Source organism: Typopeltis vanoorti, chromosome 7 (genome assembly GCF_054136105.1).
Source record: "Typopeltis vanoorti isolate ZY-2024b chromosome 7, IOZ_Tvanoo_1.0, whole genome shotgun sequence".
Classification (NCBI taxonomy): Eukaryota; Metazoa; Arthropoda; class Arachnida; order Uropygi; family Thelyphonidae; genus Typopeltis; species Typopeltis vanoorti.
The window spans coordinates 116,307,076-116,332,464 of NC_143555.1; the positions used below are offsets into that span (position 1 = coordinate 116,307,076).

General features: G+C 36.0%; 1 protein-coding gene across 5 annotated transcripts in view; it reads right to left on the reverse strand.

Moving 5' to 3' along the window:
• The window catches only part of LOC150104990 (uncharacterized), a 231,805-nt gene that overhangs the window by 36,155 nt on the left and 170,261 nt on the right, over positions 1-25,389 (reverse strand). For all 5 annotated transcript variants that reach the window (XM_090395446.1, XM_090395450.1, XM_090395449.1 and 2 more), the window contains exons 5-6: positions 11,356-11,462; positions 500-632 (exon numbers count right to left, since the gene is read on the reverse strand). In XM_090395446.1, the coding sequence (XP_090251572.1) occupies positions 500-632; positions 11,356-11,462 (240 nt within the window). The remainder of the gene's footprint in view (positions 1-499; positions 633-11,355; positions 11,463-25,389) is intronic.

Consider the following 25,389-nt stretch of genomic DNA (forward strand, 5'->3'; position numbering starts at 1 on the left):
CTGCTATAACAAAAGCTGACTGCACTACAGACAACATATTAGTTTGCTACATTTAACTTCTTTTTTCTTTTAACATGTATTAAGTCATCTTTAAGGAATTATTAACATCAGCAAGTTACATGATACCTTTCCAAACTCCAACTTAATATCCAAAAATTTACTATTCTGAATCTGTTATTTGTGGTATCAGCTGTTATCTGAAAATTGGAACCCTACTTAACATTGGAAAAATTCTGAAAAACAGATCATTCTAATGCCCATTATTTCTAGTTTTATCTATTATCCAAACACTGCAGATCGCATTTGAACATTCAATTATTTCAAAATCACTCCCTTTCTTCACCAAAAATCTACAGTGAATCTATCATGTAACTTACTGGATCTTATGAAATTGCAACTACTAAAAGTTCTTTTAAATAAATTGTCTCTACAAAATTAACTGCTTATATCAAGAAACAATTACATACTGATATAATAAACAAACATACGAAAAACAAACCTGGTGATAATGTGGGCTGAATCTGAGTCTCTTCTACAAGAGCTGAGCGATTTAAACTGGACTTTCTTTTGAAACTTTTATCCTTAATTTTTTCAGAAAGTTTCTTATCCTGCATAAATATCTCTTCTCTTGGCTGTTAGTGGAGGAAGGGAAATAAAAAAGAGAACATACCTAAATTACTTTATACTTTTTCCCCCTGATGTAGCTGTAAATGATAATGAGTATAAAAAGGTCATCCTCTCACTCCCACACACTTTTCTTTTGTTTGGAATCAAAGATGCTTGCAGACGAAACAGCAAATGACAAAATGCAAAGTTCAGTTCTTGTGGAACATAAACAAAAGAATCAGAAATCGATTTAGATTTATGGAAACACTTTGAAAAAATCTGCAAAAAATACCTGCTTTTTTAGATGAAAATGTAAACAAGATGATAGTGATGGTTGATGTGAATGACCTGAGAGGAAGCATGAATCATGTAGCAAGAGATTTGAGACTGATGTTAGAGACAGTGCAGCAGAGGGAAAGACAGTGAGTATGTTGCCTCAGTATGATAATGCAGAATGGAAGGGAAGAACAGTGATAATGAATGAGATGACAGCGAGAATGTGTAGATGTGTGGAGTATATTTAATGATAGAAGGCAGCTGTATGCAAGAGATGGATTACATGTGAACATAAGCATTTTGGAAAGAATGTTTTATGGCAACATTTCAGAGCTAGGTAGCATATGCAGGGAGTAATAATAGCTATATGAATATTTGGAAAAACACTGGATATTTTTTTTAAATACAAACACCAGGAGCATCAAGAATAAAGGGAGCGAGTTTTTGGCATTGACTGACTCGCTCTTCAAATTTTTTTTTTTTTTTTTAAATATATTATCCAATGGTATTATTACACAAGATCATAGAGGTCAAATTCATATATTTTATACATCATCTTTTCTGGGTTGTTATAAAGTTCATATTTAGAAATATTCATACAATTCAGTAAATGCATCGGTGATGCTTCCTCGATGTTACAGATTTTGCAGATGAAGAAGCCTTTTATGCCATTGCTAAACTTGATTAGTCTTGTGTAGCTGGTCTTGAGGCGAGAAATCATGGTAGAGGCACAGTCATTAAACTTGGAGTTGATGGTAGCTCCTGGTTTTTCTGCTGAATACCAGTGGTGAGTCATGTCACAGAGAATCATTCTTTTTGTTTTCTTTTTTTTTTGAGTAGTTTTAAAAAGATCAAAATCTGTGGTATATCACTTGATGTTGCAGCCATTTTTGCTACTCCATCTGCAGTTTCATTTCCCTTTAATCCCACATGGGATGGAATCCCCTGGAAAATTATTTCAGAATCCTTATATAGTTTATGTTTTTTGCTATGTCTCTAAGTATATCTTGATGGTAATGTAGCAGTTCTTAATAGCTTAAAGGGCTACTGGAATCTGTGAAAAATATAAATTCCTTTGGTTTTGTTTATCCAAATGTTATAGTGCTGTGTAAATGGCTATTAATTCTGCATGGTATGAGTTACTGTACGAGACGAATTCTCACTATTAATCGCTTCAAAACTTCAAGATAAAACTCACCATTGGCCGTTTGGCCAGGCGGAACGAATTCTTTGTGGATAATGCCCTTGGAATCATAGAAGCAAATCAGCATTGTCTTTACTTTTGACCTCCAAGCGAATTTTTTTCGGATGTCCCTTTTCTAGTGGCCTCCACTCAGAACTCTGGTGCTTTGTTTCGGGCTCATACTCAAAACATCGCATTTCGTCACCAGTAATGATTGTTTCAAGGAAGTCTGAGTCCTTACAGTTTTAAAGAGGTCCTTGCAGTGTTCAAATCGATATATTTTTTCGTCGTTGGTCAATTTGTGGGGAACAAATCGCGAATTCAAATTCTAATGAAATTAGAATTTGAAACAAATATCATTAACAGTTGATACAACACTAATGAAGGTTGCTGCATTCGCCAACAAAAAAATACAACAAACAAGTGGCACCACTGGTTTCTTCTATTTTCGAAAAGTTCAGTTTCTTTTTGGACAGAGGGTGTAAGTTGTTGTGGGCTGAGAATAGGACCAAATCATCCGCAAAACATGGCTATCTTTGTTTTTTTTTTATATTTTTATCTAAGTCATTTAAGTAGATGGGAAAAAGGAGTGGACTCGAAATGCTGCCTTGAGGGAGTCCCTGACTTATTTTCACTTTCTTGGAAAGGTATTATTTATTCTAACACTCTAATTGTTCTATTTCTTAGAAAGTCATAAATCCAGTTTAGAACTTTCCCTTCTATTCCAATATGACAAAGTTTGGAAAAGAGTTTCTGCCTCCATACCTTGTCAAAGGCATTGCTGAAATCCATAAAAGCTGCAATGGTGGATTTGGTAGGTTTGGTCTGGAAGTTATCTTAAATTGACTGGCTTAAGTAGAAAAGTTGATCAGTTGTTGAGTGATTTCTTCTAAAGGCAGCCTGAAAATGTGGTAGTATACTATTTGTTTAGATAGCAATTCAAATGTTGGAGTATCATTTTTTCCATCGATTTGCCTGGAATTGAAGTCAGTGAAATTGGTTTATAACTTCCTGGTTGGTCTTGAGGTTTGGTAGGCTTTAAGATTAGTATGATTGTGGCTGTCTTCCAGTCTTTTGGAGCTTTTCCTTGTTTTAGGCTATTGTTGTATAGGCGAAGTAGCCAATCTAGGGCTAGGGAAGGAAGATGCTTGATCATAATTCCTTGTATGTTATCTGGTCCACATGATTTATTTATATCTAGTCTCTCCAAGGCATCTCTCAATTCAGAGATTGTATATGGATCCCAGAATAATTTGTTTTTATATTTTGGGGAATTTGCAGCATTTTCTGCTGTCGAGCCTGTTTTGATATTATGGTCTTTCCTAGTATTCATCTTTAGTTTGCTTATATTTTGAAAATGAAAGGCCAAAGTATTGCAATATCTCCCTGTCTCCAATTTTGATATTTCCTTCCATCTGGATCTTTTAGTGTGTTAGTCGCACTTGCCTTTGGTATGCCTCTTTGTAAATTAGCAGTCAGTTTCCAAAGTTTGGTATCTGAAGTGTTTGGATTTAAGTTGTGGCAAAATTCTTGCCACCTAGTTCTTTGTAATATATTGTATTTTTGTTCAATTTCAGCTCTTCAAATATTGTTGATATGAGTGAAACTTTGGAATGCAGAGGATGTTCTAACAGGGAATAGAATCTAAAGAATATAGCATATTTCGTCAGGATAGGGAAAGTACACATGGTGGTGGTGTGTTACTCATGATAAGAAATGAACTGTGCCCTCTCAAGTAAGAATCAAAGCAGAAATGACACTGGCTTTGAGAGTATATTATACAAGATAGGAGTTTATAGGACAAGATAATGGTAGGATGTTGCTATAGATCAAAAAATACAGATGGTGATGAGCAGAAAATGTTTAGGAAAATTAGTCTGCAAGTGCAAAGCAAGTCATCATCATTATGGGAGACTTCAACTACAGCAACAAAAACAGAGAAAGCATACAATACTAACAGAACTAAATTATTGGACTTCTTGAGAGACAACTATCTTAGGCAGCATGTGGTGAAACATGAGGCTCAAAAGTTTTGGACTTGGTCTTAGCATCAGAGGATCTGATTATGACTAAGATGCCATACTTGACCCCAGCTGGTGAGAGTGACTAGATACTCCTGACTTGGAGGATGAATAGGCATGTAGAAGTATCAAGACGGAAGGAATTTATGTGGAATTATAAAACAGGCAACTATCATAGACTTAGAAACCAGCTCAGAGCAGGTTTCTAAGATGAAGCAATTTGCAAATTACTTCATCTCCTGGATGACAAATGGATGACAGAGAAATCAGACAGGAAATGTAGATGAAAGAGATTATGGAAGGTATATAAAGAAAGAGGTGGAGGACAGTTGCATAAGGAATACAAGGTTGAGGCTAGGAAGGTAATTAGTATAGTAAGGAGAGAAAATTTAGAATATGAGAAGAGACTGGCACTGCAATCCAAAGAGGATCCCAAGGAGTTTTTTTGCTACATGGCCAAAAGAAAAAAAAAGTATTGTTAATGGATTACTTTGCTTGATTGAAATGGGCATGGTAACCAAGGCAGATGACATAGTTGAGCTATTTAATGATTAATGTTCCATCACGGTAAAGCAGGCTATTCCTAGAGGAAGAGGAGTGAAGCATTAGAAGTGAATGAAGAAGGTGTATTATGAATATTGAGTACATGTCAGTAAGGCAGGAGGACTAGATGAAATTTTGGCATGTGTTTTAAGAATTTCAAAAACTGGTAAGAAATTGGATACAGAACTGTGCAGATGAAGACCATATTATTTATGGAGACCAGCATGAATTTGTTAAGGAGATATTTATTTTAATAATCTGGTTGCCTTTTACAATAGAGTAACAAAAGCAATGGCATTTTTTGGAGATTATGCAAGGGCATTAGACAGGGTGCCATATAAGTTGATTTTTAAGTCGAAACATATTGGTTCAGGTATCAAGTTAGTGGACTGAATTGGTAACTAGTTTTCTGACAGATAACAAAGTTGTATATGGTAGAGCAGTATGAGGGAGTAAGAGGGTTACAAGTGGAGCTCCACAGGGTTCAGGACTGGGATGATTAATGTTCAGTCATTATGTCAATAATATTGTCACTGGACTACAGGGAGATATTCAGTTGTATGCAGGTATGAAGCTTGGGAGGATGATTAGTGCTAGTGCTAAGTTTTGGCTCTTCTAAAAAAAAAACTGAAATAAGCTGGAAAGGTGGGTAAATGAATGAGGATATTGGTTTAATGCAACTAAATGTAATATTTTGAAATTTGGGATCCACAAATGGGATGCTTCATACTCCCTTGGTGGAGTTATACTGGAGGAAGTGGAGGAAGCAAGGGATCTTGAGATGATTTGATAAAAATCTGAAGTTCAGAGTACATATTTTGCAGGCTGCAAAGGCAACTCAGAGAATTGCTACAATACTGAGGAGGATCTAGAACCATGAGAGATAAAAGTGTGGAGGTCCATCATATAAAGCTTTTATCAGACCACAACTGGATTTCTGTGCTCAGATCTGGTCACCAGGATTTAAAGGGATGAAATAACAGTGGGGGAGGGTACAGAGACTGATAATGAAAATCATATCAGGACTGTATAATGTTGGTTATGAGGACAGACAGAAGGCATGCAAACTACAGAGTTTGGTGAATAGAAGATTGAGACATTTAAACTGTCTAGAGGTTTATCATCAGATTGACACACACTGGAAGATCTTTGGGAGAGGGTGTTTTAGAAATTTAAAAATCACTGGTGTTCCAGCTACCACAATACAGTAGCTAGAACTGAAGTACATTGGTTTTACAGTAACCAGATCCTCTTTTACATCATCATACTGGTGGGCCTGCTAGGAACCATGGAAAAAATGGAAACTAACGTAGGCTGGAGTTAAGATGCTACACACATGGCCTCAGAAGAAGGGCCAACCATCTGTAGTAACAGGCACTGCTTGGCAGAAGATGAATATCATTAGTTGGCATAAAACTACACTTTGATTACCGGAAATGATAGTCAAAAGTCAAGTTTGGACTGCAGAGCAGAGATAAGATTCTCTCCCCCCCCCCCCATTTCTTTAAACATGCAATATTAGTGAAGTTTTAAATACATATATCACACAACTTGGAGAGATTCAATATTTCTGCCTTTCAAGGATGCAGCTTCAAAACAGTGATTCCAGACACTAGCTGCTAGTTAGTATATGCTGACTGGGAAGGATTCCTGGTCAGCTAACAATCAAGCTTGCTGCTAATGTTCTCTATGCATGGAGGGGGGGGGGAGGTATTGTGAGGCTTTGGGTTTGCAGAGAAGTGTAATTCTTCAGGTGTCAGATTCATTAAAGAATTTGATTCAAAAATATGAATGTACGTAAAGAAAAATTAAGATAAAAATTACAAATGGGGAAATAAATTATGTAAATTTTTAATATAAATGCAGAATTTCTGGTTGTTATACCGAATGGTTTAAAAGAATAGAATAACAACTGAAACATAAAAAAAATGCATATTGCAAACATTAATGATTTTTTAAATAAAGTAGAGTGGTGGTGGTGTCTTTAGTGAGCTCATTTCTTAAATTTGTGAATTTTGAGAAATGTTTCAGCGAGTTATTTTTCTTTAAATTAAGTTGATAAATCAGAGCTCCCAAACTTATTTTATAGCAATCTTTGTATTTTAAAATATGCTTTTATGTGGTACCTATAAAAATTATGAAGCTTCAACCTAAATTAGATAAGAATGACTGTGTGATGTTTTCTTAGAATTGGGAAGTGACCTTATTACACTGCTCACAATTTTTTTTTCTCTTAAGAAAGTTAGATGACAGTAGTTCCCCCCCCCCTCTATGGGAAGACAATATCTGGCTATCTATTGATGATTAGTTTCCTTTCATCTGTATGGATGGTAGGGGGCAGCTATGCTACCATACTATGGAAGTGACTATGAGAAAGGTAGTTTCCCGTTGCCTTCCTTGCCATACTATATCCTATGGCTGTATCCTGTGTGTTCATGGGTCCGGTTTGCCTGTTTGTGGGATGAAAAACCCCAGGATAAACTGGGGGAAAAAACCCTACTGTCCACGCCCAAGCCATAACTTGACTATGGCTGAGGAAGATCCTTCAGCTCCTCACGTCTCCAACGGAAATTGAACCTAGGACACTCCTTCCCCAGGCATATGGTTGCGAAGCACACAGCTACTAGGCTAACAGCGCAGCCGGCTATCTATTGCAGGAAAAAAAAAAAGGCTAAAAATGTTCCACATAATCCCTTTAGAGAATGGAAAGTCATAAGGGAATTTATTTCCGATTTACCTTTCTATATTTTTTAAACAATTTTTTTAAAAAAAGTGGACAAAGAAATGCCAATCCAGTAATGAATACTTAAAGGAAGTCATTATTAGAAACATTTATTTCATGAAAGAAAAATTCTATACACCTGTAAAAGGATAAGGTCTCGAGTACTTTCATTAAATGCACACACATGCACACAGAGTAAGCATTTCCTGGCAAGTAATTTCCTTCTTTAATTATTTCTTCTAATTTTTCTTGACTATCAGTGCTTGCAGCTTTACCTTGTACTTTGTACTTTAATGTTATTGTTATGCGCCAACCTGTTCGCTTTTCATAGCGATCAAACCACCCACTACTTACAGCAAAAGTCTCTTTACAGTCCACGTTTTTCAGGTCTTTCGGCATTTTAAAAATGGCTAATGCTTTAGTACAAATCATTGCATAGGTAATAAGCATGTTTAATCATTGAGTTTGGTCGCTTATCCAACAATTAACAGCTTTATCAAGCAATCATGTAGACTGCATAGATTGCACATTTTTTACTTCTTTCAAGTATTTTTCTTTATCCTTTAAAATGGTGCAAATTGTAGAAGCGGCAAGAGAAAATTTCCCAGAAAGAGCTTTAACAGTGCTACCTGCTTGATGGCTGGTAATAATTTCTTCTTTTTTTTTCTCTAACATAACTGCTTTTCTTTGTTTCTTTTCTCATTTTCTGGTTTTGCACTGTTGCTTCTTTTTGACATTATTGGAAAAGTGAAAGGGTTATAGTTAAAAAGAAAACAAAAAAAAAAAAAAAAAATCAGGTAATTGAAGAAAACTACAAATAACACACTTTTTGCCAAGGATTGTAAGTGACTAAGGCTCATTCTAACTGATCATTACAGACTGCGTAATTTCCTGTACATGCCCCTAATCATCTTCACTGCATACAATTTAAAATAAAACTTTCTATCTAATCCAAAATATCTGTAAAGATAAAAATTGGCAAAGCGGGAATTCATAAAGCGAGAACTACCTGTATGTATGTTTACTTCGTTTTCTGTTCTTGTAGATAAATTTATACATTGGTGACACATGACTTAAAATTTTTCAGGAAGTGACAACATATATTAAAATATTAATTAAAAAATTTTAATCAATACCTTGCAATATGCCAGCAATGTTACATTGCCATCTTTTGGGAACATAAAGCTATGATATGTGCACACAGGCACTAACAACGAACAAATGAGGCTGAAGAAGACAACTGGTTAGTCCTAGAGTTCCTAAAGGTGTCCCCCAAAGCAGGCTAAATTGGGTTTTCTTGGCTGTTGGGCTGATGTTCTTAGGATGTAAGCTTCCCAAATTCGGGACAGTCTCATGAATCCAAATTTGTTGAGATTTGGGAAGTTTTTTTTAGAGCTGAGACTGATTCCAGGAACAATCTTTCATATTTATATTTGCTACGGTGTAGTAAAGTGGCTTTCTTCCAGCATATTCTATGGTAGGTATTTAGCCCACTAGAGGGCAACTTTAAGACTCAAGGACCAACGACGGTTGCCTTCTTCAGCCTCATTTGTTTGTTGTTAGTACCTGAGTACGCACATCCTAGTTTTATGTTCCCAGAAGGGAACATAAAACTAGGATGTGCGTACCATGTTACATTGCCATGTTACAGTGGCAATGTAACATGGATGAGATATTGGAAGGTATTGATTAAAGCTTTTTAATTAATATTTTAGTATACATTGTCATTTCCTGAAAAATTTAAAGTCGTCATTCGTTTTCTGTTATTCCTTCAAGTTAATTTGAATTCCTGAATATAATATTTAAAATTTATCACTTTTTCTATGATATTTCAGTTTATTTTTAATTTACACCGAACTGCTTGCCTACCGATCACAAGTATTTTGGTCTGTTCCATTGATAAGAACATGTCAGGGGTTGGCAATGTATGGCTCGCAAACTGCATTGAGCTTTGAACATGTAGCAGCTCTTTAACTTTTAGCCTATGTGTACAACAAGTGCATGCTGCAAATGCTTCTCAGTTCAGTTTGCCTGAGCATCATAAGGAAAGCAGAGTTCAAGTACTGCAATGTCTCGAAGGTTAATCATTGTGAACAATGATTAATGGCAAGTATAAAATAGTTAAAATGGTAAGAAATTAATAGTGTGTTATTCACGATAAATGGACCACCACAACAGATGAGCTGAAAATGCCAAAGTGTGTTTGATTAATGAAGTAAATTACTAGACATATATAAATTTGAAAATATTTGAATTTGAACTTTTCTCAGTTTTTTTGTTCAATGCATTTCTAAAAGCAAATATTTTCAAACATAAACTATATTAAAAATCGATCAAGAAACCATACAAACAATGCAAGTCATTCAGCATGTTTAGAGATGAATGTTATGGCATACTTGCCTGATGGTGAGGTGACTATGCTGTAATCACTCAAAGTTCAGCAGCAAAAGGCACATTAATTTTTACTTAAACGGACATTTGTAACATTTTTCATATTAATAAATAATATTTCAGATATATTTTTTAATAAAACAGCTTCCTACTTTATTCCATTTCTTAAAAATCTCTACAACTCCCATTTTGTGCTAAGAAGCAGCTCTTCCGATTTTTTTTTTAGATCAAAAATGGCTCTTCACTCAAAACAGGTTGCTGAACTCTGGTCTACGAGGGTGGTCTGAAAGTTCTCAACCTAACAATGAAAAAATGAATTTATAATTTCAAAATTATTTTTATTTTTCAACATAATTTCCCTTAAGACTAATACATTTATTCCAGTGATGCAGCAGTGCCATTATCCGTTCCTGTAGTGGTTCTCGGTAAGATCTGAAAAACACCCCTCTACAGCTGCAATCACCTCTTGATTTGAAGAAAAACGCTGACCAGTGAAGAAGAGTTTTAGTTTTGGGAAGAGATATAAGTCAGAGGGAGCCAAATCTCAGGAATAGGGTGGATGTTCCAACAATTCATAGATCAGATCCCTTAAGTTTCCCATTGCCAAAACACCTTTGTGGGCAGGTACATTGTCCTGATGAAAGATGATTTTTTTCTTCTGGTTAAAAGATTGGAATGATATTCTCCGGTTATTGTTTTACCATTTTCAAGATAATTAATAAACAAAATACCTTTAGCATCCCACAATACCGATGCCATGACCTTTCCTGCTGATGGAACCGACTACACTCTTTGTCTTCTTTGGCACTGAACAATTGGCTTCTGTCAACTGTTTTGACTGCTGTTTGGATTCTGGTATGTAATGGTGAATAATCCAAGTCTCATCCATAATAATAAATCGACACACAAAATCAGTTTTATTCTTGTTAAAATGCACCAAGCACCGTTCAGAGATTTTCATGTGAGTGAGTGTTTGATCTGCTGTGAGCAAGCGCAGCACCCATCTTGCGCAAAGCTTTTTCATTCGCAATTCTTCATACAAAATATATCCTACATGTTCTTTTAAAATACCTATAGGCTAAGCAATTTCATGCACTCTGACCTATTGGTCATCCAATACCATATCATGCACTTCATCAAGGATTTCTGGTGTTGTTACACTTTTTGGATGTCCTTCACGTGGATCATCTTCAAGGCTAGTACAGCAACGTTTAAACTTGGCAGCCCATTTCTTAATTGTCGAAAATGAAGGAGAAGAGTGCCCATAAACATTTACGAACTTCAAATGAATTTCTTTTGCCATTAAACCTTCTTTTACAAAGAATTTTATAAATGCACGATACTCAATTTTATCCATTTCAAGGGATACGGACAACATTTTTGCTTCAGACAACTGTACAAAACGAACTACTTCATAGAATGACTTGCAATTCCACATGGATGCTTATGACAGATGTACCAACTTGGAAAAAAAAAGAAAAAAAACTATACTGATAGTGCTAATACAATGTGAAAATAATACAATGTATGGCACTTGCTGATAATTCAAGAATTTCAGAGTTCATAATCAGAAATATATAAATCAAGAAAGATTAAAATACTGATAAAATTACTTGTTCAGGATGCCAACTGGTTACAACAGTGGGTTGCTTATCACTGCTGCACCGATTACTATCTGGACTAGGAAATGTTGAGCCCATCACCAGTTCTGTATAGTGATCTGAAATAAAATAGTATATTTATATTAGTTTTTTGGATGTTATATCATTTCTTATATGCCACAAGCTAAAATCATTGAGATATTTTTTCTATTGTAATTAGAGGTATCCATAAGTACAATGGCTTTTCCCTCTTAGATCTATGATTGATTGATTATACTTATCTAATGCTACTTACCATTAACAAAATTTTTAACCAGGCTCTTAAGTGCTCTGACTAGATGTTCCCATTATCAGGAACAAACATTATACCAAACAGGTAAACACTATTAGAGTTTCAAAATCACTATATTCACTTTCTAGTACAGTCATTGTCCTCTGGTTTAGACTCCAACTATAACCATAAGTCTCTTTCAAAATTCTACATCACTGCATAGTCCTTTTTTAAAATTTTTCTGTCTCAATTGTTTGGTCAGAATTTTATGTTTTGGCATGACAGTGGTATCAAAATGGTGCTAAATTATCCAGTAAATTATTTTTACTTTCACAAAATAAATACAAGAATAACTATGAGTATTTTTAGAAAATAAAAGCCAGCAGACTCAGAGGTGTGCAAGGGGTACGTGCTAATTTAGTAGCAATGGCCACACGGAGATGTAATTAATATTAACTCTACTGAGTATTCCATCCATTCTCTCTGACTAGACATTTTAACAGCTCTCTGGGTAATGATAGTAGATTGTCAGACAAAAAAAACCAGCCTCTCAGGTATATATACGTTTCCATTAGGCTGGTTTTCCAGCCTTTGAATGTGTAAGATTTCCCATGATAAGTCTGTTGACTACATGGAAATCTGTTATAATAATAATAAGACTAATAATCTATTTCTTCTTGACCATAAGCATCGGTCTCCTGTTTGGCCATGTTCATGTCAGTATCTGCTGATCAGTCTTGCCAACCAGTGGCAGTGTTGATACCTCATTCACAACTACATCCTGTGAGGTAATCACTAAATCTAACATTTTAAATCCCTGTGTGCATGTTTCCATCATATGCTGCCTAAGGTATTCCTCAAAAACATGTTAGAAATTCATTCTTGTCATTTCTATATACCATCTGTTTCTTCTTCCAATCCTTCCTGATTTACGCTCATGCGTAGACTTACACTTCACTGTGCAGGCATTCAAAACCAAAAATCCCATGGAATAGGTCAGTTCCAGAACATACACTTGGATAAACAGGCAAACTGGTCTCGTGAAGACATGCATCTACAGACATGGGACATGCATGTCTTCACGAGACCAGTTTGCCTGTTCTGAAGGACGAAAAACCCGAGTTTCCGGGTAAAAAACCTTCTATACAGTCGGTGTCTCTGTATGAGACTGACTAACTCACCTTTAGTCAAAAGTGACCAGATAAATGTTCCTCACGTCATGGACGGGAATCAAACTCAGGTCTTCATCTATACCAACTATGGAGGCTCCCTTCCAATCCACATTCATATAATTAAAATCCCCTATTAAGATCACCCCTCTATTTTCTCGTCCAAGTATCCAACTTGTCTGATCATGGACTTCTACAATCCCAGGCTTATAACAACATCATATTAGATATTCCACTTGATTTATTTTAGCTTCACACCAATCAGCCTGTACAATCATTGTCCTCTGTTATGCCTCTATATATACCTGCTATTTTCTGTCTCCACCTTTAGCAGATAATAATTCCTTTGTTAACATTAACATAAATCTCCTCTTTTTTTTCTTCCCTATACTCCTACAAGATTCTGCATTCCTCCATGTCCTGTATGACATGCTGCATAAACAGAATGTCATAAAGGACATGGAGGAATGAAGAATCTTGTTTTCTTAAGGCATAAACAAGATTTCTGTTAATATGAAAAATGAAACTAAATGTCATAACTAAGACAAATATATATAAAAGTATAACAGAACAAGTTTTAATTAATGCATCTGAAACAAGATGCTGAAACAGTCAAAAAGTTAAACAATCTATAGAAATGAAAAAACTCTTAAGAAAACTGTTGACATCATATTAAATTGTCTCAGTATCCAATAATGCATAACACACTGTTCAGATATGTATGTCAAAAATCATTGTGAGAGATTACCACCCACACTGGTTTTCACCTTACACAATTTCAGAGCAGGAGAGTACAATAAATTTAGCAAACAGATCTGTGATGCACAGTAGCCAGATCAACTGAAAGAGAAATCGCAGTGCTTCAGACTTAGTCCAAAATCAGTTACTTATAGTAATGTAAGAATGTATTCCTAAGGTTAGGAGGATAAATAAAGCAGAGTGAAATGGATAAATCACAGGATTATGCAAGAGCTTCTGAGAAAAATGATGTTATGGAAGTTACATAAAGGACAGGCTTCTATATACGAGTTGCCCCGGTCCTGAAAATAGTTCAGCAGCAAACTTATTTGCTTACACTTGGATAAACGATTAAATAAGTATATAATTTCTTGGTATCTTTAATTTATAGTATAACCAAGTGGAAAAACTTTCACCAACTATCTCTAATCTAGAGTATTATAATAATAAGGTGTGACACCTTTTGGCAACTCGTATATGAAAATATAACTTCAGCATTACTTCAACCTTGGTATCACCTCTGAGTCTGGCTTCCACTCATGAGACCTCAATAAAGGTTGAAACCGGTCTGGGTAGTGACCCTTCTCATAATGCATAGCATTAATACATCTCCACAAGGAGATGTGCTTTGCATTATGGGATACTAATACTTTGCATTATGGGATACGTAAATGTGCTATGACTTCACTAAAGATGTGAAGTCATAGCACATTTACGAGTTGTCCCAGTCCTGAAAATACTTCAGGCACAAACTTTGTTTGCTTACACTTGGATATATATATATATATATATATAATAAGACATACAATAGTCAAATGTTCCTCCACTATCTTGTCAATCAAACCGCTCTTTCTGTGCAAAATGTAAGGTCTTCTTTAGTGCAAAGTGACTGAAGAATGGAGCAAGAAAGAAAGCATTCCATATCAGGTCCAGGTGTTCCAGTCCAAGTGGAAGATGTTTGGCTATTGGAATACCAGTATTACTCTCTGAGTACAGTGTATGCCATTGTTGTAGCCTTGTCTCTGGAGAGTTTTGGGGTGGTTCAACAGTTGCTAGAAAGTTATGTCAAGATCTTAGTCTTTGGGGCACTGGAGTCTGGCCAAATAGTGGGTGGCACTCATCATTCATTTGTTTGCTTCTTTCATCACTGAGAATGCATATCTTCAAGCTGAAGGGGAGCAATACTGGCCAAAAGTATATAGGTCTTTTTAATGGTGTTGGTTTCAGGCATCCTGTTATTAAGTGGCAACTTTCATTCAATGCTGGGTCCAATTTTTCAGGATGGCAGGATCTGGCCCACACAGGGCAGGCATATTCATCAGGTGAATAGCAAAGAACTAAGGCAGAAGATCTCAATGTACTAGGATCTGCACCCCATTTAGAGGATGTAGGCTTCTTAGTATATTGTTTCTTGCATTAACTTTTGCCCTCATTTTTTCTATATGTGTGTTTTATATAAAAGGGTGTGATCGAGGGTCACACCAAAGTAGACTGGGTTCCAGGAATGTTCTGTATGGGATCTTTCCCAAGAAATCCATAGCTTCTTGTTGGTTTCCTTACTGTTAAAGTGGAAAAGGCCAGTCTGGGTTTTCAAGGGGGCTTGGTTTTAATTGACTGTTGCTATAATATGTGGTTAGACTATTTAAGGCAAAGTGATTGGGTAGTTTCAATGGACTTAAAATTATTTGATCGAGTGGCTATGGAAAGGTCATCAGCATAGATAAAATTTCTAGTTCCTGGAAATATGGGAAGATCATCGACATAGATGTTGAAAAGTAATGGTGATAACACACTTCCCTGGGGAAGGCCATTTTTTCGGGGAGCAACAACTCTTCCTACCCCCCCCCCCCAGGTCCACAAAAAATCATGTTTTCCAAAAGTGATTGAATCAGGAGGACAAGGTGATAATCTCTAGTTATTACATACATTTTATTTCTGAATGTGAGATGATTTATGGTATTGTATGCTGCAGTTAGGTCTACAAAGACTGCTCCTGTAGCTAGTTTTTGCTCTTAACCATTTTCTATATGCTGAGTGAGATCGAGAATTTGTGATGTACAGGATTTGCCTGGTCTAAAACCAGCCTGCTCAGCAATAAGATAGGGTTTGAAGTCTATTCAAAATTTGTTCCTAGAGTTTAAAGCGCTGAGTAGAGATATGGTCTGTAATATTTTGCTCCAGTTGGCATTTTCTCTGGTTTCAGAAAGGCCACCACTCTAGCATGTCTACAGATGGTTGGTATCCTTAGAGTTCTGAGACAAGTGTTGTATAAGTTTAATAGCCACTCTTTAGCCCTGGATCCAAAATGTTTAATTTGTTCATTACAGATAATTATTGAGGAATTTGGATTTTCTGGTTTTTAATAGGTTTATGATAGTGTTGAGTTCAGTATTCATGAAATCTGAGTTAATCAAATTTTGTTCCTCACTTGGAGTTCTTAATATCTTAATTTTTGGATGCTTTTTTTGGGGAATTTTCCATTCAGCAACAACTGATGAGCTGTTAGCTGTGGATGATCTATTGATTTAGTGAAATCCTTCCTAATTAGGAAGGATTTCACCGTTGAAAAGTTCCATGCCTTCCTGCCACTGTGAGTCATATCAAGGGCTTCTATTTCTTTTTTCCATGAGGAACACTTTTCCTCTGCCATCTCGGATCATAATTTTTCTCCTGCATGGATAAAGTTGTAAGCAGCATACTGGACCTGCATATCCTTAGAGAGGCCTGGAATGTAGTTCAGATGACATCCTTGAGGAATGTGTTTGGTGGAGATTTTCCTCAGTATTTTTATGAATTGGAGACTTAAGGGCTTGGAGGGACTGTCCCAATGGAACGGTCAAGTTCTTCCATAAAGTCCCCAATTAGCTTCTTCTTTTTTTTTTTTTTTAAGTTAAATCATCATCTGCAAGGGACTGATAGGCATAATTGAATTAAATTAAAGCATTATAGGTCATTGGATTGAATTAAAGCATTATATGTCATGTTGGGTGTGTGGAATGGGATTTAAAACCTTTTTAACATAATTGTTGAATATTTTTGAGCTAACAAATATGAGGTCAGAGTTATAACTCCACTTCCATCTGACACTGTTGAAAGTAGGGAGTGTCAACAGTGTCAGGTTTAGTGAGAAATTTTTTGCCCCTTTTTTTTTCAACAAGTTCTCCATCTTCATTGGACTTTGTATAATCCCAGTTAGTGCTATGGCTGTTAAAGTCACCTAATACTACATTAGTCACGTAAGCATTGTTATTGAAGAGGTTGATGGGAAAAGGAGAAAACTTCTTTTGGCAGTTTATAAATTGAGACAATTGAGATATTATTAAATTTGATTGTAATAATCTCAATGTTTCTGTAGTTAGTTGAATCAATGGATGATGTAATCAAGTTTTCTTTAGTAAATATTGCACTTCCATATTTATAATGGGTTATCCCTTTGAATTTCATGCCATGAAGGTCTTTGTTTCAGGCCTTGCCTTCCCCTCTATGAGTTTCTTGCAGACATAGCATGTCACAGTCATTATCTCTGCAAATATTTACAATAAGATCTTGCTCGACACTGGAAAACCCTTCTACATTAAATGATATTATTTTTAGGCCTGGGCCCTAAGTGGGATCCTCTAGGGCAGGAATTTGTGAGCATTTTAGTTTAATCACTTACATTTAGTTGGTAGCAACTTTAGTTTCCCCCTAATGGGTATTCACAGAGTGCAGGAACAAGAACCTAGCTGCTGTGCACCCCTGGAGAGTAGTGAATGAGTGGAATAGGTTGCCAGAGTCTGTTGTGGGTGCCATGACTGTGAATGAGTTTAAAGCAAAGTATGATAGATACTGTGCAAATGTTGGATAGTTCTTAACATGATATTTAGGACCTCCCTCAATGAGTCTAAGGACTCCTTGGAGTTGTCCATAATAAAAATAAAAAATAAATAAATAAAAAGGGAAAGTGGAGCAAATGGGAATAGATATGAAGCATGGAATACACAGCTATACTGCTGAGCTATATGCCATACATACTGTATTAGGACACAGAGAGAAAAATGCTACCAAAAAAAGCTTAAATGCTATGTAGAGGTTGTACTTTTTTTTAAAGTTCTGGCTATTTTTTCTGATGTAAACATGTGCAAACATTTGAAAAACGAGCCACAGACTCGGTCTTCCCCCCCCCCCCCAAACCTTCTATCTGGCTAAGTTGTGTAGATGATGTGTTCTCTGTTTACCTCACGGTCCAAACACATTAGCCTCTTCTTTCCTCTGTCACCTCAATAATGTACATCCAAGAATCTAGTTTATAATGGAAAGGGAACATGACAATAGTTTATCCTTCCTTGACATCTTATTGATATGCCTTCCGAATGGTAACCTCTCCTTCACTGTACATAGAAAACCTACTCACACAGGCAGATATTCACAAGCTTTCCTGCCACTATCTCTTTCAACAATATGGCATCATTAAAACTAACCAACAGAGCCTATAATCTTTGTTCCAGCAGAACCTCTTTTTCAACAGAGTGTAATTATATACCAACACCTTCCTATCCAGTGGTTACAGAATTTTAAAAAAAAAGCCTCCCCCCCCCCAGTCATCCCTTCAGAAGGATTTCAGAAGTGCCATTATCATCCCCTATTCCAGGATACATCATTGGAAAAGACAGCTCTAAAATCTTTAAAGAAGTACAACCCCTACACAGCTTTTAAGTCCCATTATAAACTTGCTACCCTCATTCCATTCTAGCAAAAATCAGTTCTCTCCTCTCTCAGTGCCTGGGTACATAAAGTACTGTTCCTGCAAGTTGGCTTACTTCAGCCAGACAGGTAGATCAGCCACCATCTATTTAAATGAACACAAAACTTAGATCTGTAATCATGACTATGGTCACAGCAAATTTAAAAAAGAAAGACTAAAGAAAAGCCAGACCCAGAAGATACTAAGGCAATCGATGTGAAGTTATCAGCTTCTATATACAAGTAGACCAGTTGTGAAAGGACTTCACATGCAAACTTAATTTGCTTACTCTTGGATAAAGGGTGAAACCAAGAATATTATTTCTTGACATCTTTAATTTATAGTATTTTATCCATTTTATAAGGGCTGTAGCCACTGACTAAAAAAGTGTGGCAGAGTGCCTGACTCAGTTTCAAGGGATATATTATTTGAACAAATAGCCCTGGATGTGTAATTTCTATAAACAGGAAAGGATAATGAACTATTAGGTAATTGCATTACTAGTACATAGAAAACCTTCAGAAGGATTTCAGAAGTGCCATTATCATCCCCTATTCCAGGATACATCATTGGAAAAGACAGCTCTAAAATCTTTAAAGAAGTACAACCCCTACACAGCTTTTAAGTCCCATTATAAACTTGCTACCCTCATTCCATTCTAGCAAAAATCAGTTCTCTCCTCTCTCAGTGCCTGGGTACATAAAGTACTGTTCCTGCAAGTTGGCTTACTTCAGCCAGACAGGTAGATCAGCCACCATCTATTTAAATGAACACAAAACTTAGATCTGTAATCATGACTATGGTCACAGCAAATTTAAAAAAGAAAGACTAAAGAAAAGCCAGACCCAGAAGATACTAAGGCAATCGATGTGAAGTTATCAGCTTCTATATACAAGTAGACCAGTTGTGAAAGGACTTCACATGCAAACTTAATTTGCTTACTCTTGGATAAAGGGTGAAACCAAGAATATTATTTCTTGACATCTTTAATTTATAGTATTTTATCCATTTTATAAGGGCTGTAGCCACTGACTAAAAAAGTGTGGCAGAGTGCCTGACTCAGTTTCAAGGGATATATTATTTGAACAAATAGCCCTGGATGTGTAATTTCTATAAACAGGAAAGGATAATGAACTATTAGGTAATTGCATTACTAGTGTATCTAAAAAAAAGTGACAACTGTTACTTTCTTTTTCTATCATGAAGGGAATTTTTGAATGTTCACTGTTTAGATGCTAAAAATATATCTAATGTGTTTATACATGAGGCCAAATAGCAAACACATCATCATCATCAAATTGCTGACATGTATCCTCAAGGGGTGTACAGGATATGATAGTACTACATGAAAAATTTACATCATTACTAACTTTTTATCTACAATTTTCCTCCAAATCGGTCTCTTACTTGTCAAGACTCCAACATTACCAGATCTTATATTTCTATCATCTAAGGCACTTTGTACCGTATCAATCCACCTACATCTTGGTCTTCCTCTGGGTCGTTTTCCTGCCAACCTGGCAGAGAACACTTGTTTGGCTAATCTTTTCTCGCCCATTCTGTTTAAGTGACCATATCACTTGAGATTAGCTCTGTTAATGCATTCCTGGTTGCCGACAATGTCAAGTTCTCTCCTAATATCCTCGTTTTTAATATGATATTGCCATTGATGCCGTCTGTTCACACCTCTAATCTTTCTCAGGACTCTTATATCTGCGGTCTCTAGTCTTTTTTCAAGTGTTTTACCTCTGACCCAGCTCTCGGATCCATAAATTAAAACTGGTTTGAACACTGTCTTGCATACAGCTAATTTAGTGTTCCGACTAATTTCTCTCTTATTCCATATGAATTTATTCAACTGACTTCCTACCATACCAGCTTTGTTGATTCTGTTCTCTATTTCTATATTTAATTTGCTATCTTCACTAAAAATTGTGCCTAAGTAGCTGAAATGTTTTACTTGTTCCACAGGTTCCCCATTCACAACACCGTTGACATTTTCAACAATTCTACCTATTTTCATTGTCTTTGTCTTTTAATGCTGACCTTCATACCATATCTATTACAACAGTTATTCAATTTAGTCAGGGACTCTTGCAAACTTATAGCGTATTTATTTAGAAACATCATCCTCATAAAGCAAAGAGCTGACATTAACATCTCCAATTCTGATATCATGCTTAATACCACTTTCCTTCATAATGTGATTCATACAGATAATGAATAACAGAGGGGATAATGTACATCCTTGTCTCACATCAGATTTAACATTAAACCATCTTCCTGTACTTCCTTCAATTCTAACTGCCGGCTTACAACTCAAATACGGACTAAGTATTGCTTGATATAATGCCCCATTAACACCATATAACTGTAGCGTATTGAATAGCTTCTCTCTTGGCACCTTGTCATATGCCTTTTCCAGATCTACAAAACTTAAATAGATCTTTGTTATATTCCCATGATTTCTCAACTATTTGTCGTAAAGTGAAGATCTGATCCTGACAGCCTCTATTTGGCCTGAATTCAGCTTGTTCTTCACCAAGCTTGTCTTCCACAATTCTTCTCAACTGTTTCTCAAGTATGCTTGCATAGATCTTGCCAGGAACACTCAGTAGGGAAATACCTCTGTAATTCTCACATTCAGTTTTATTTCCCTTTTTATATATGGGTACTATGAGAGCTCTACTCCAATCATCGGGAATTTGCCCCTCTGTCCAGGCCTTTTGAACTATGCAGTGCAGCCCCTGCAAGACTTTTATACTACCATACTTTAGCATTTCTGGTCGAATATCATCTACTCCTGCTGCCTTTCCACATTTCAAGCCTTTGATGGCTTTTTCAACTTCAAGTATGGATATGTATTCCTGACTGTATGCCTGTTGTGTGTTTTTTACCACAGTGCTATCACTGCTTGTTTCATTTAGCAATTTTTCAAAGTAATTACTCCATACTTCAAGGATATCTTTTTCTCCTGTTTTCATGTAACCTTTATTATCTCGAACTCCTTTTACAGCACTCTTTCCTCCATTTCTAAGCTTCTTCAACAACCTCCAGAATATCTTATCACCTTCTTGATATTTATTTTCTGTGTTCTTGCCAAAGTCCTGCCATGACTTTTGTCTAGCTAGTTTTACACACTGTTTAGCTTTCTTACATTTGTCTCTGTATTCTCTAAGAACACAAGCTGACTTATTTGCCAGGAACTTTTGATATGCTTTCTTCTTTTCCTTCACTGCCTCTTTAACTTCCTGTGTCCACCATGGAGTTCTGATTTTTCTATCTTTGCAGACAACCTCAGCACATGCCTCTCTGGCTGAATCAGTCAGGATTTTTTTCAAGGTTTGCCACTGAATCTCCAAGGTTTGCTTCCTGTTCTCAAACTCTTTCATTTTTTCTTCAATAATCTTTGTGTATTTTAGTCTACAGTTCACATCTCAGAGTTGCTCAACTTTTATTCGCTTTAAAACTTTCTTACATTTTATTCTTTTCAATATGAAATTCAATTTTATCCTGCTCAAGACTAAATAGTGATCACTTCCAATTTCAAATCCTTTCTACACCCTAGTGTCCTGCCCCAAGGAGAAAACATCACTATCGACAATAACATAGTCAATGAGACTTTTCTTATTTCTTGCCTCTTCTCTCCATGTGAATTTATGCACATTTTTATGTTGGAACATGGTGTTAGTAATAACCAGTGTGTAAATTGCAAATATCCAACAGGTATTTGCAATTATTATTAGCTTTGCTCTTTTCTCCAAATTTTCCCAAAATATTTTTGTATGTCTCACAATCATTTCCTACTCTGCTATTTAGATCCCTAACAAGGACCAACTTTTTCTTTTTCATTATGTCAGTTGCTTTTTCTAAAGCATCAAAAAATTTCTCCACTTCTAACTTAGTAGAACCTTTTGTGGGACCATAGGCACAAATAAGTCTCGTTGTCCAATTCCCCATTCTGATATTTGCCCACATCACTCTATTTGAGACTTCCTGCCATTCAAGAAGATTAGCCTTGTATTTTGTGTTGAGTACTATGGCTACTCCTTCTTTTTCTTGATTGTCATTTCCTGAATATAACATTTTGTATTTATTGTTCAGAAAGATCTCACCAGTTTTTGTCTTTTTTGTTTCAGTCACCCCTATTATGTCGATCTGGTACTTATCTAATTCCTCAGCTAGCTCCATTTCTTTGCCATTCAGGCTTCTTATGTTGATAGTACCAATTTTTAACTCTGGTGATGTTGAGTTGGGGTGTGCCTTCAGATTTGTTCCAGTAGCTGACTTTTCGCTGTTCGCCCTGGTTCCCTGGTGAAAACAACGGGGGCCTTGTTTAACCAGGTGACGCCCCAGCCGGTATTAAATTTTGTCATGTTGTACCATCATTTTCTATATTGGTTTAAGCCAATAAGAATACAATTTGGTTGGCTAAATCCCAAATTGCCAGCCCATCCTCGTTCGTTCAGTATCCAGGTAGATACCCAACAGGGTGCACCACGAGAAGGTGAGGATTGGACATTAGGTCAGAAGCCCTGGTTGGTTCTCAGCATTCCTTTAAAGGCTATGTGGAGGTCTCCTCTCAGTTATACAGCTTTGACCCTTAAGCAACCCCAAACACATCATTTATATAGCATAATCAAACTAATAGTTTATGACAGGGTGTGTGCTGAGAAGTTGTGATAATCACTACGAAGGAATTGAGATAGAACCATATAACTTACATATTATTCTACATATTCCCCACGAAGTGTTATACACTTGTTACAATGCTGCTTCATCATTTGCAATCCTGAGAAAAAAGTCTTTCCTTGTTACATAAACCAGTCATTTTTGTTCTAGATGTTTATCAGAACTTTCTAGTTCCCCTCCCCCCCTCATATGTGTAGTTCAAACCATTCCAAACAAAAAGTGGCAGGCAGAAGGGGAGGGGGGAATCTACCACAGTCCTATCTAGCTATTTGTATGCTTTACCTCACCAAATGCCTAACATGGGAGTGTATAGGATATTATGATAGTAGTACATGAAAGGCTACTTCATTACTAACTTCCTTTCTATTAAAAATTGGTTTCCAAATTAATCTCTATCTGTCAAGCCTCCAAAATTATCAGATCTTATATTTCTATCTTCTCAGACACTTCTTAACGTATCGATCTACTTAGACTTTGGTCTTCCTGTGGGTTTTTCCCCCCTTCCATCCTGTTCAAAAAAACTTGCTTTACTAACCTTCCCTTTTCCCATTTTGTTTAGGTAACCATACCACTGACATTACCCATGCTAACATATTCCTGAATGCTAATAATGTCACGTTCTTTCCTAATATCCTCATTTTTATATGATACTGCTATTGATGCCATCCCCCCCACTCCCATCTTTTTCAGACCTCTCATTGTGGTCTCTCCAGCCTTTGATCAAGTGTTTTATTTGTAACCCAGCTTTCAGATCCATAAATTAAAATTGCTTTGAACACTGTCTCATATATAGCTCATTTAGTGTTTTTAATCATTTCTGTCTTATAAATTTATTCAGTCGACTTCTTACTACTATACTGGTAGTATAGTAGTAAGAAGTCAACTTCTTACTACCATATTTAATTTGCAATCTTCAGTGAAAATTGTGCCTAAATAGTAGAAATATTTGAACAGATCTATGGGTTCCCCATTCAGCATGCAGTTGAAAATTTAAGTATTTCTGCCTATTTTCACTATCTGTCTTTTTATCACTCATTTTTTGTAGCAGTTATTCAGTTATGTTAGGGAATCCTATAAAACTTGTACTGAATTCATTTAGGAAATAACATCATCTACATCTCCAGTTTTGATATCAGGTTTTATGTAGTCTGACCATATTTCTTTGAGACAAAAACGGAACGGGATTATGTAATATTCTGTATGCATGAAAAAGTAAGACGGTAAAAAAAAATTTTATTACATAAACATATTGAGCTTACCTTATTCTTTGGTGACAGAACCCATACAAAAAACTTAGGTAGACAGAGGGATACTGTATTTCACCCATTATCGTACCATGAATATTTCTCCGATGAAGTGATCTCACGCAGCAAATTTCGGTCTTTCAACAGCTTATCATAAAACTTCCCATCTATCACATGATTGTCTTAAAACTAACATAGCCCTCACTGTCTGAAGACTTATTCCTTTGACCTCAGAAATCCTTAGATTTCTCCTTTGACCACATACTGTTCATAACAGAAAATATTCTCTCAACAGGTGCTGTACTTCCTGGAAGACAAAGAATAAACTCGACAATATTACAAAAGTCTTGAAAGTCTAGGCGTTTTTCACTCATTTCAGAAAAAATCTGTACCCATCTATCTCATACAGGAATGTTTTGTTTATTCCATTTTTCCAACTGCTTCACAATTATAGATTTTATGAGAGTCCACTGATCCACAAACAATTATAGGTTATGAATAATAATTTATGATTGACCAATATTAAAGTGTATTTATAGTTTTTATTAAAAACGGGACAAAATTTACATTTTTATTAAAACGACGGGACAGCTGGGAAATATGAAAAAAATGGTACTGTCCCATTCAAAATGGTATGCATGGTCAGCCTGGGTTTAATGCCATTTTCCTTCCTTTTTATCCTAAATGATGAGTAACAGTGGAGATAAGGTGCACCCATGTCTTGTACCTGATTTAATATCAAACCATTTTCTTGCACTTCATTCGATTCTTACTGCTGTCTTGCAACTCAAATACAAACTATGTACTTCTCTCTATAAGGTCCTATTTACATCACACCTGTAGCATTTTGAATACATATCTCCTCGCACCTTGTGACATAAATACATATCCTTGTTATATTCCCATGATTTCTTAACTATTCATCCTAAAGTGAAAATCTGATCCTGAAAACCTCTATTTGGCCTGAAAACCAGCTTTTCTTCTCCAAGCTCTCTTCCACAATCTCTTAGCCTTTTCTCAAATATACATGTATAAATCTTAGCAGGAAGACTCAATAGGGAAATTCTTCTGTAATGCTCACATTAGTTTAATTCTCTTTTTGCATAGATGGATTCTGAATTATGCATGTAGTTACAGAGGATTCTGAATTATGCATGTTATTGAGAATTTCTGGTCAAATATCACTTACTCCAGCTGCCTTTCCACATT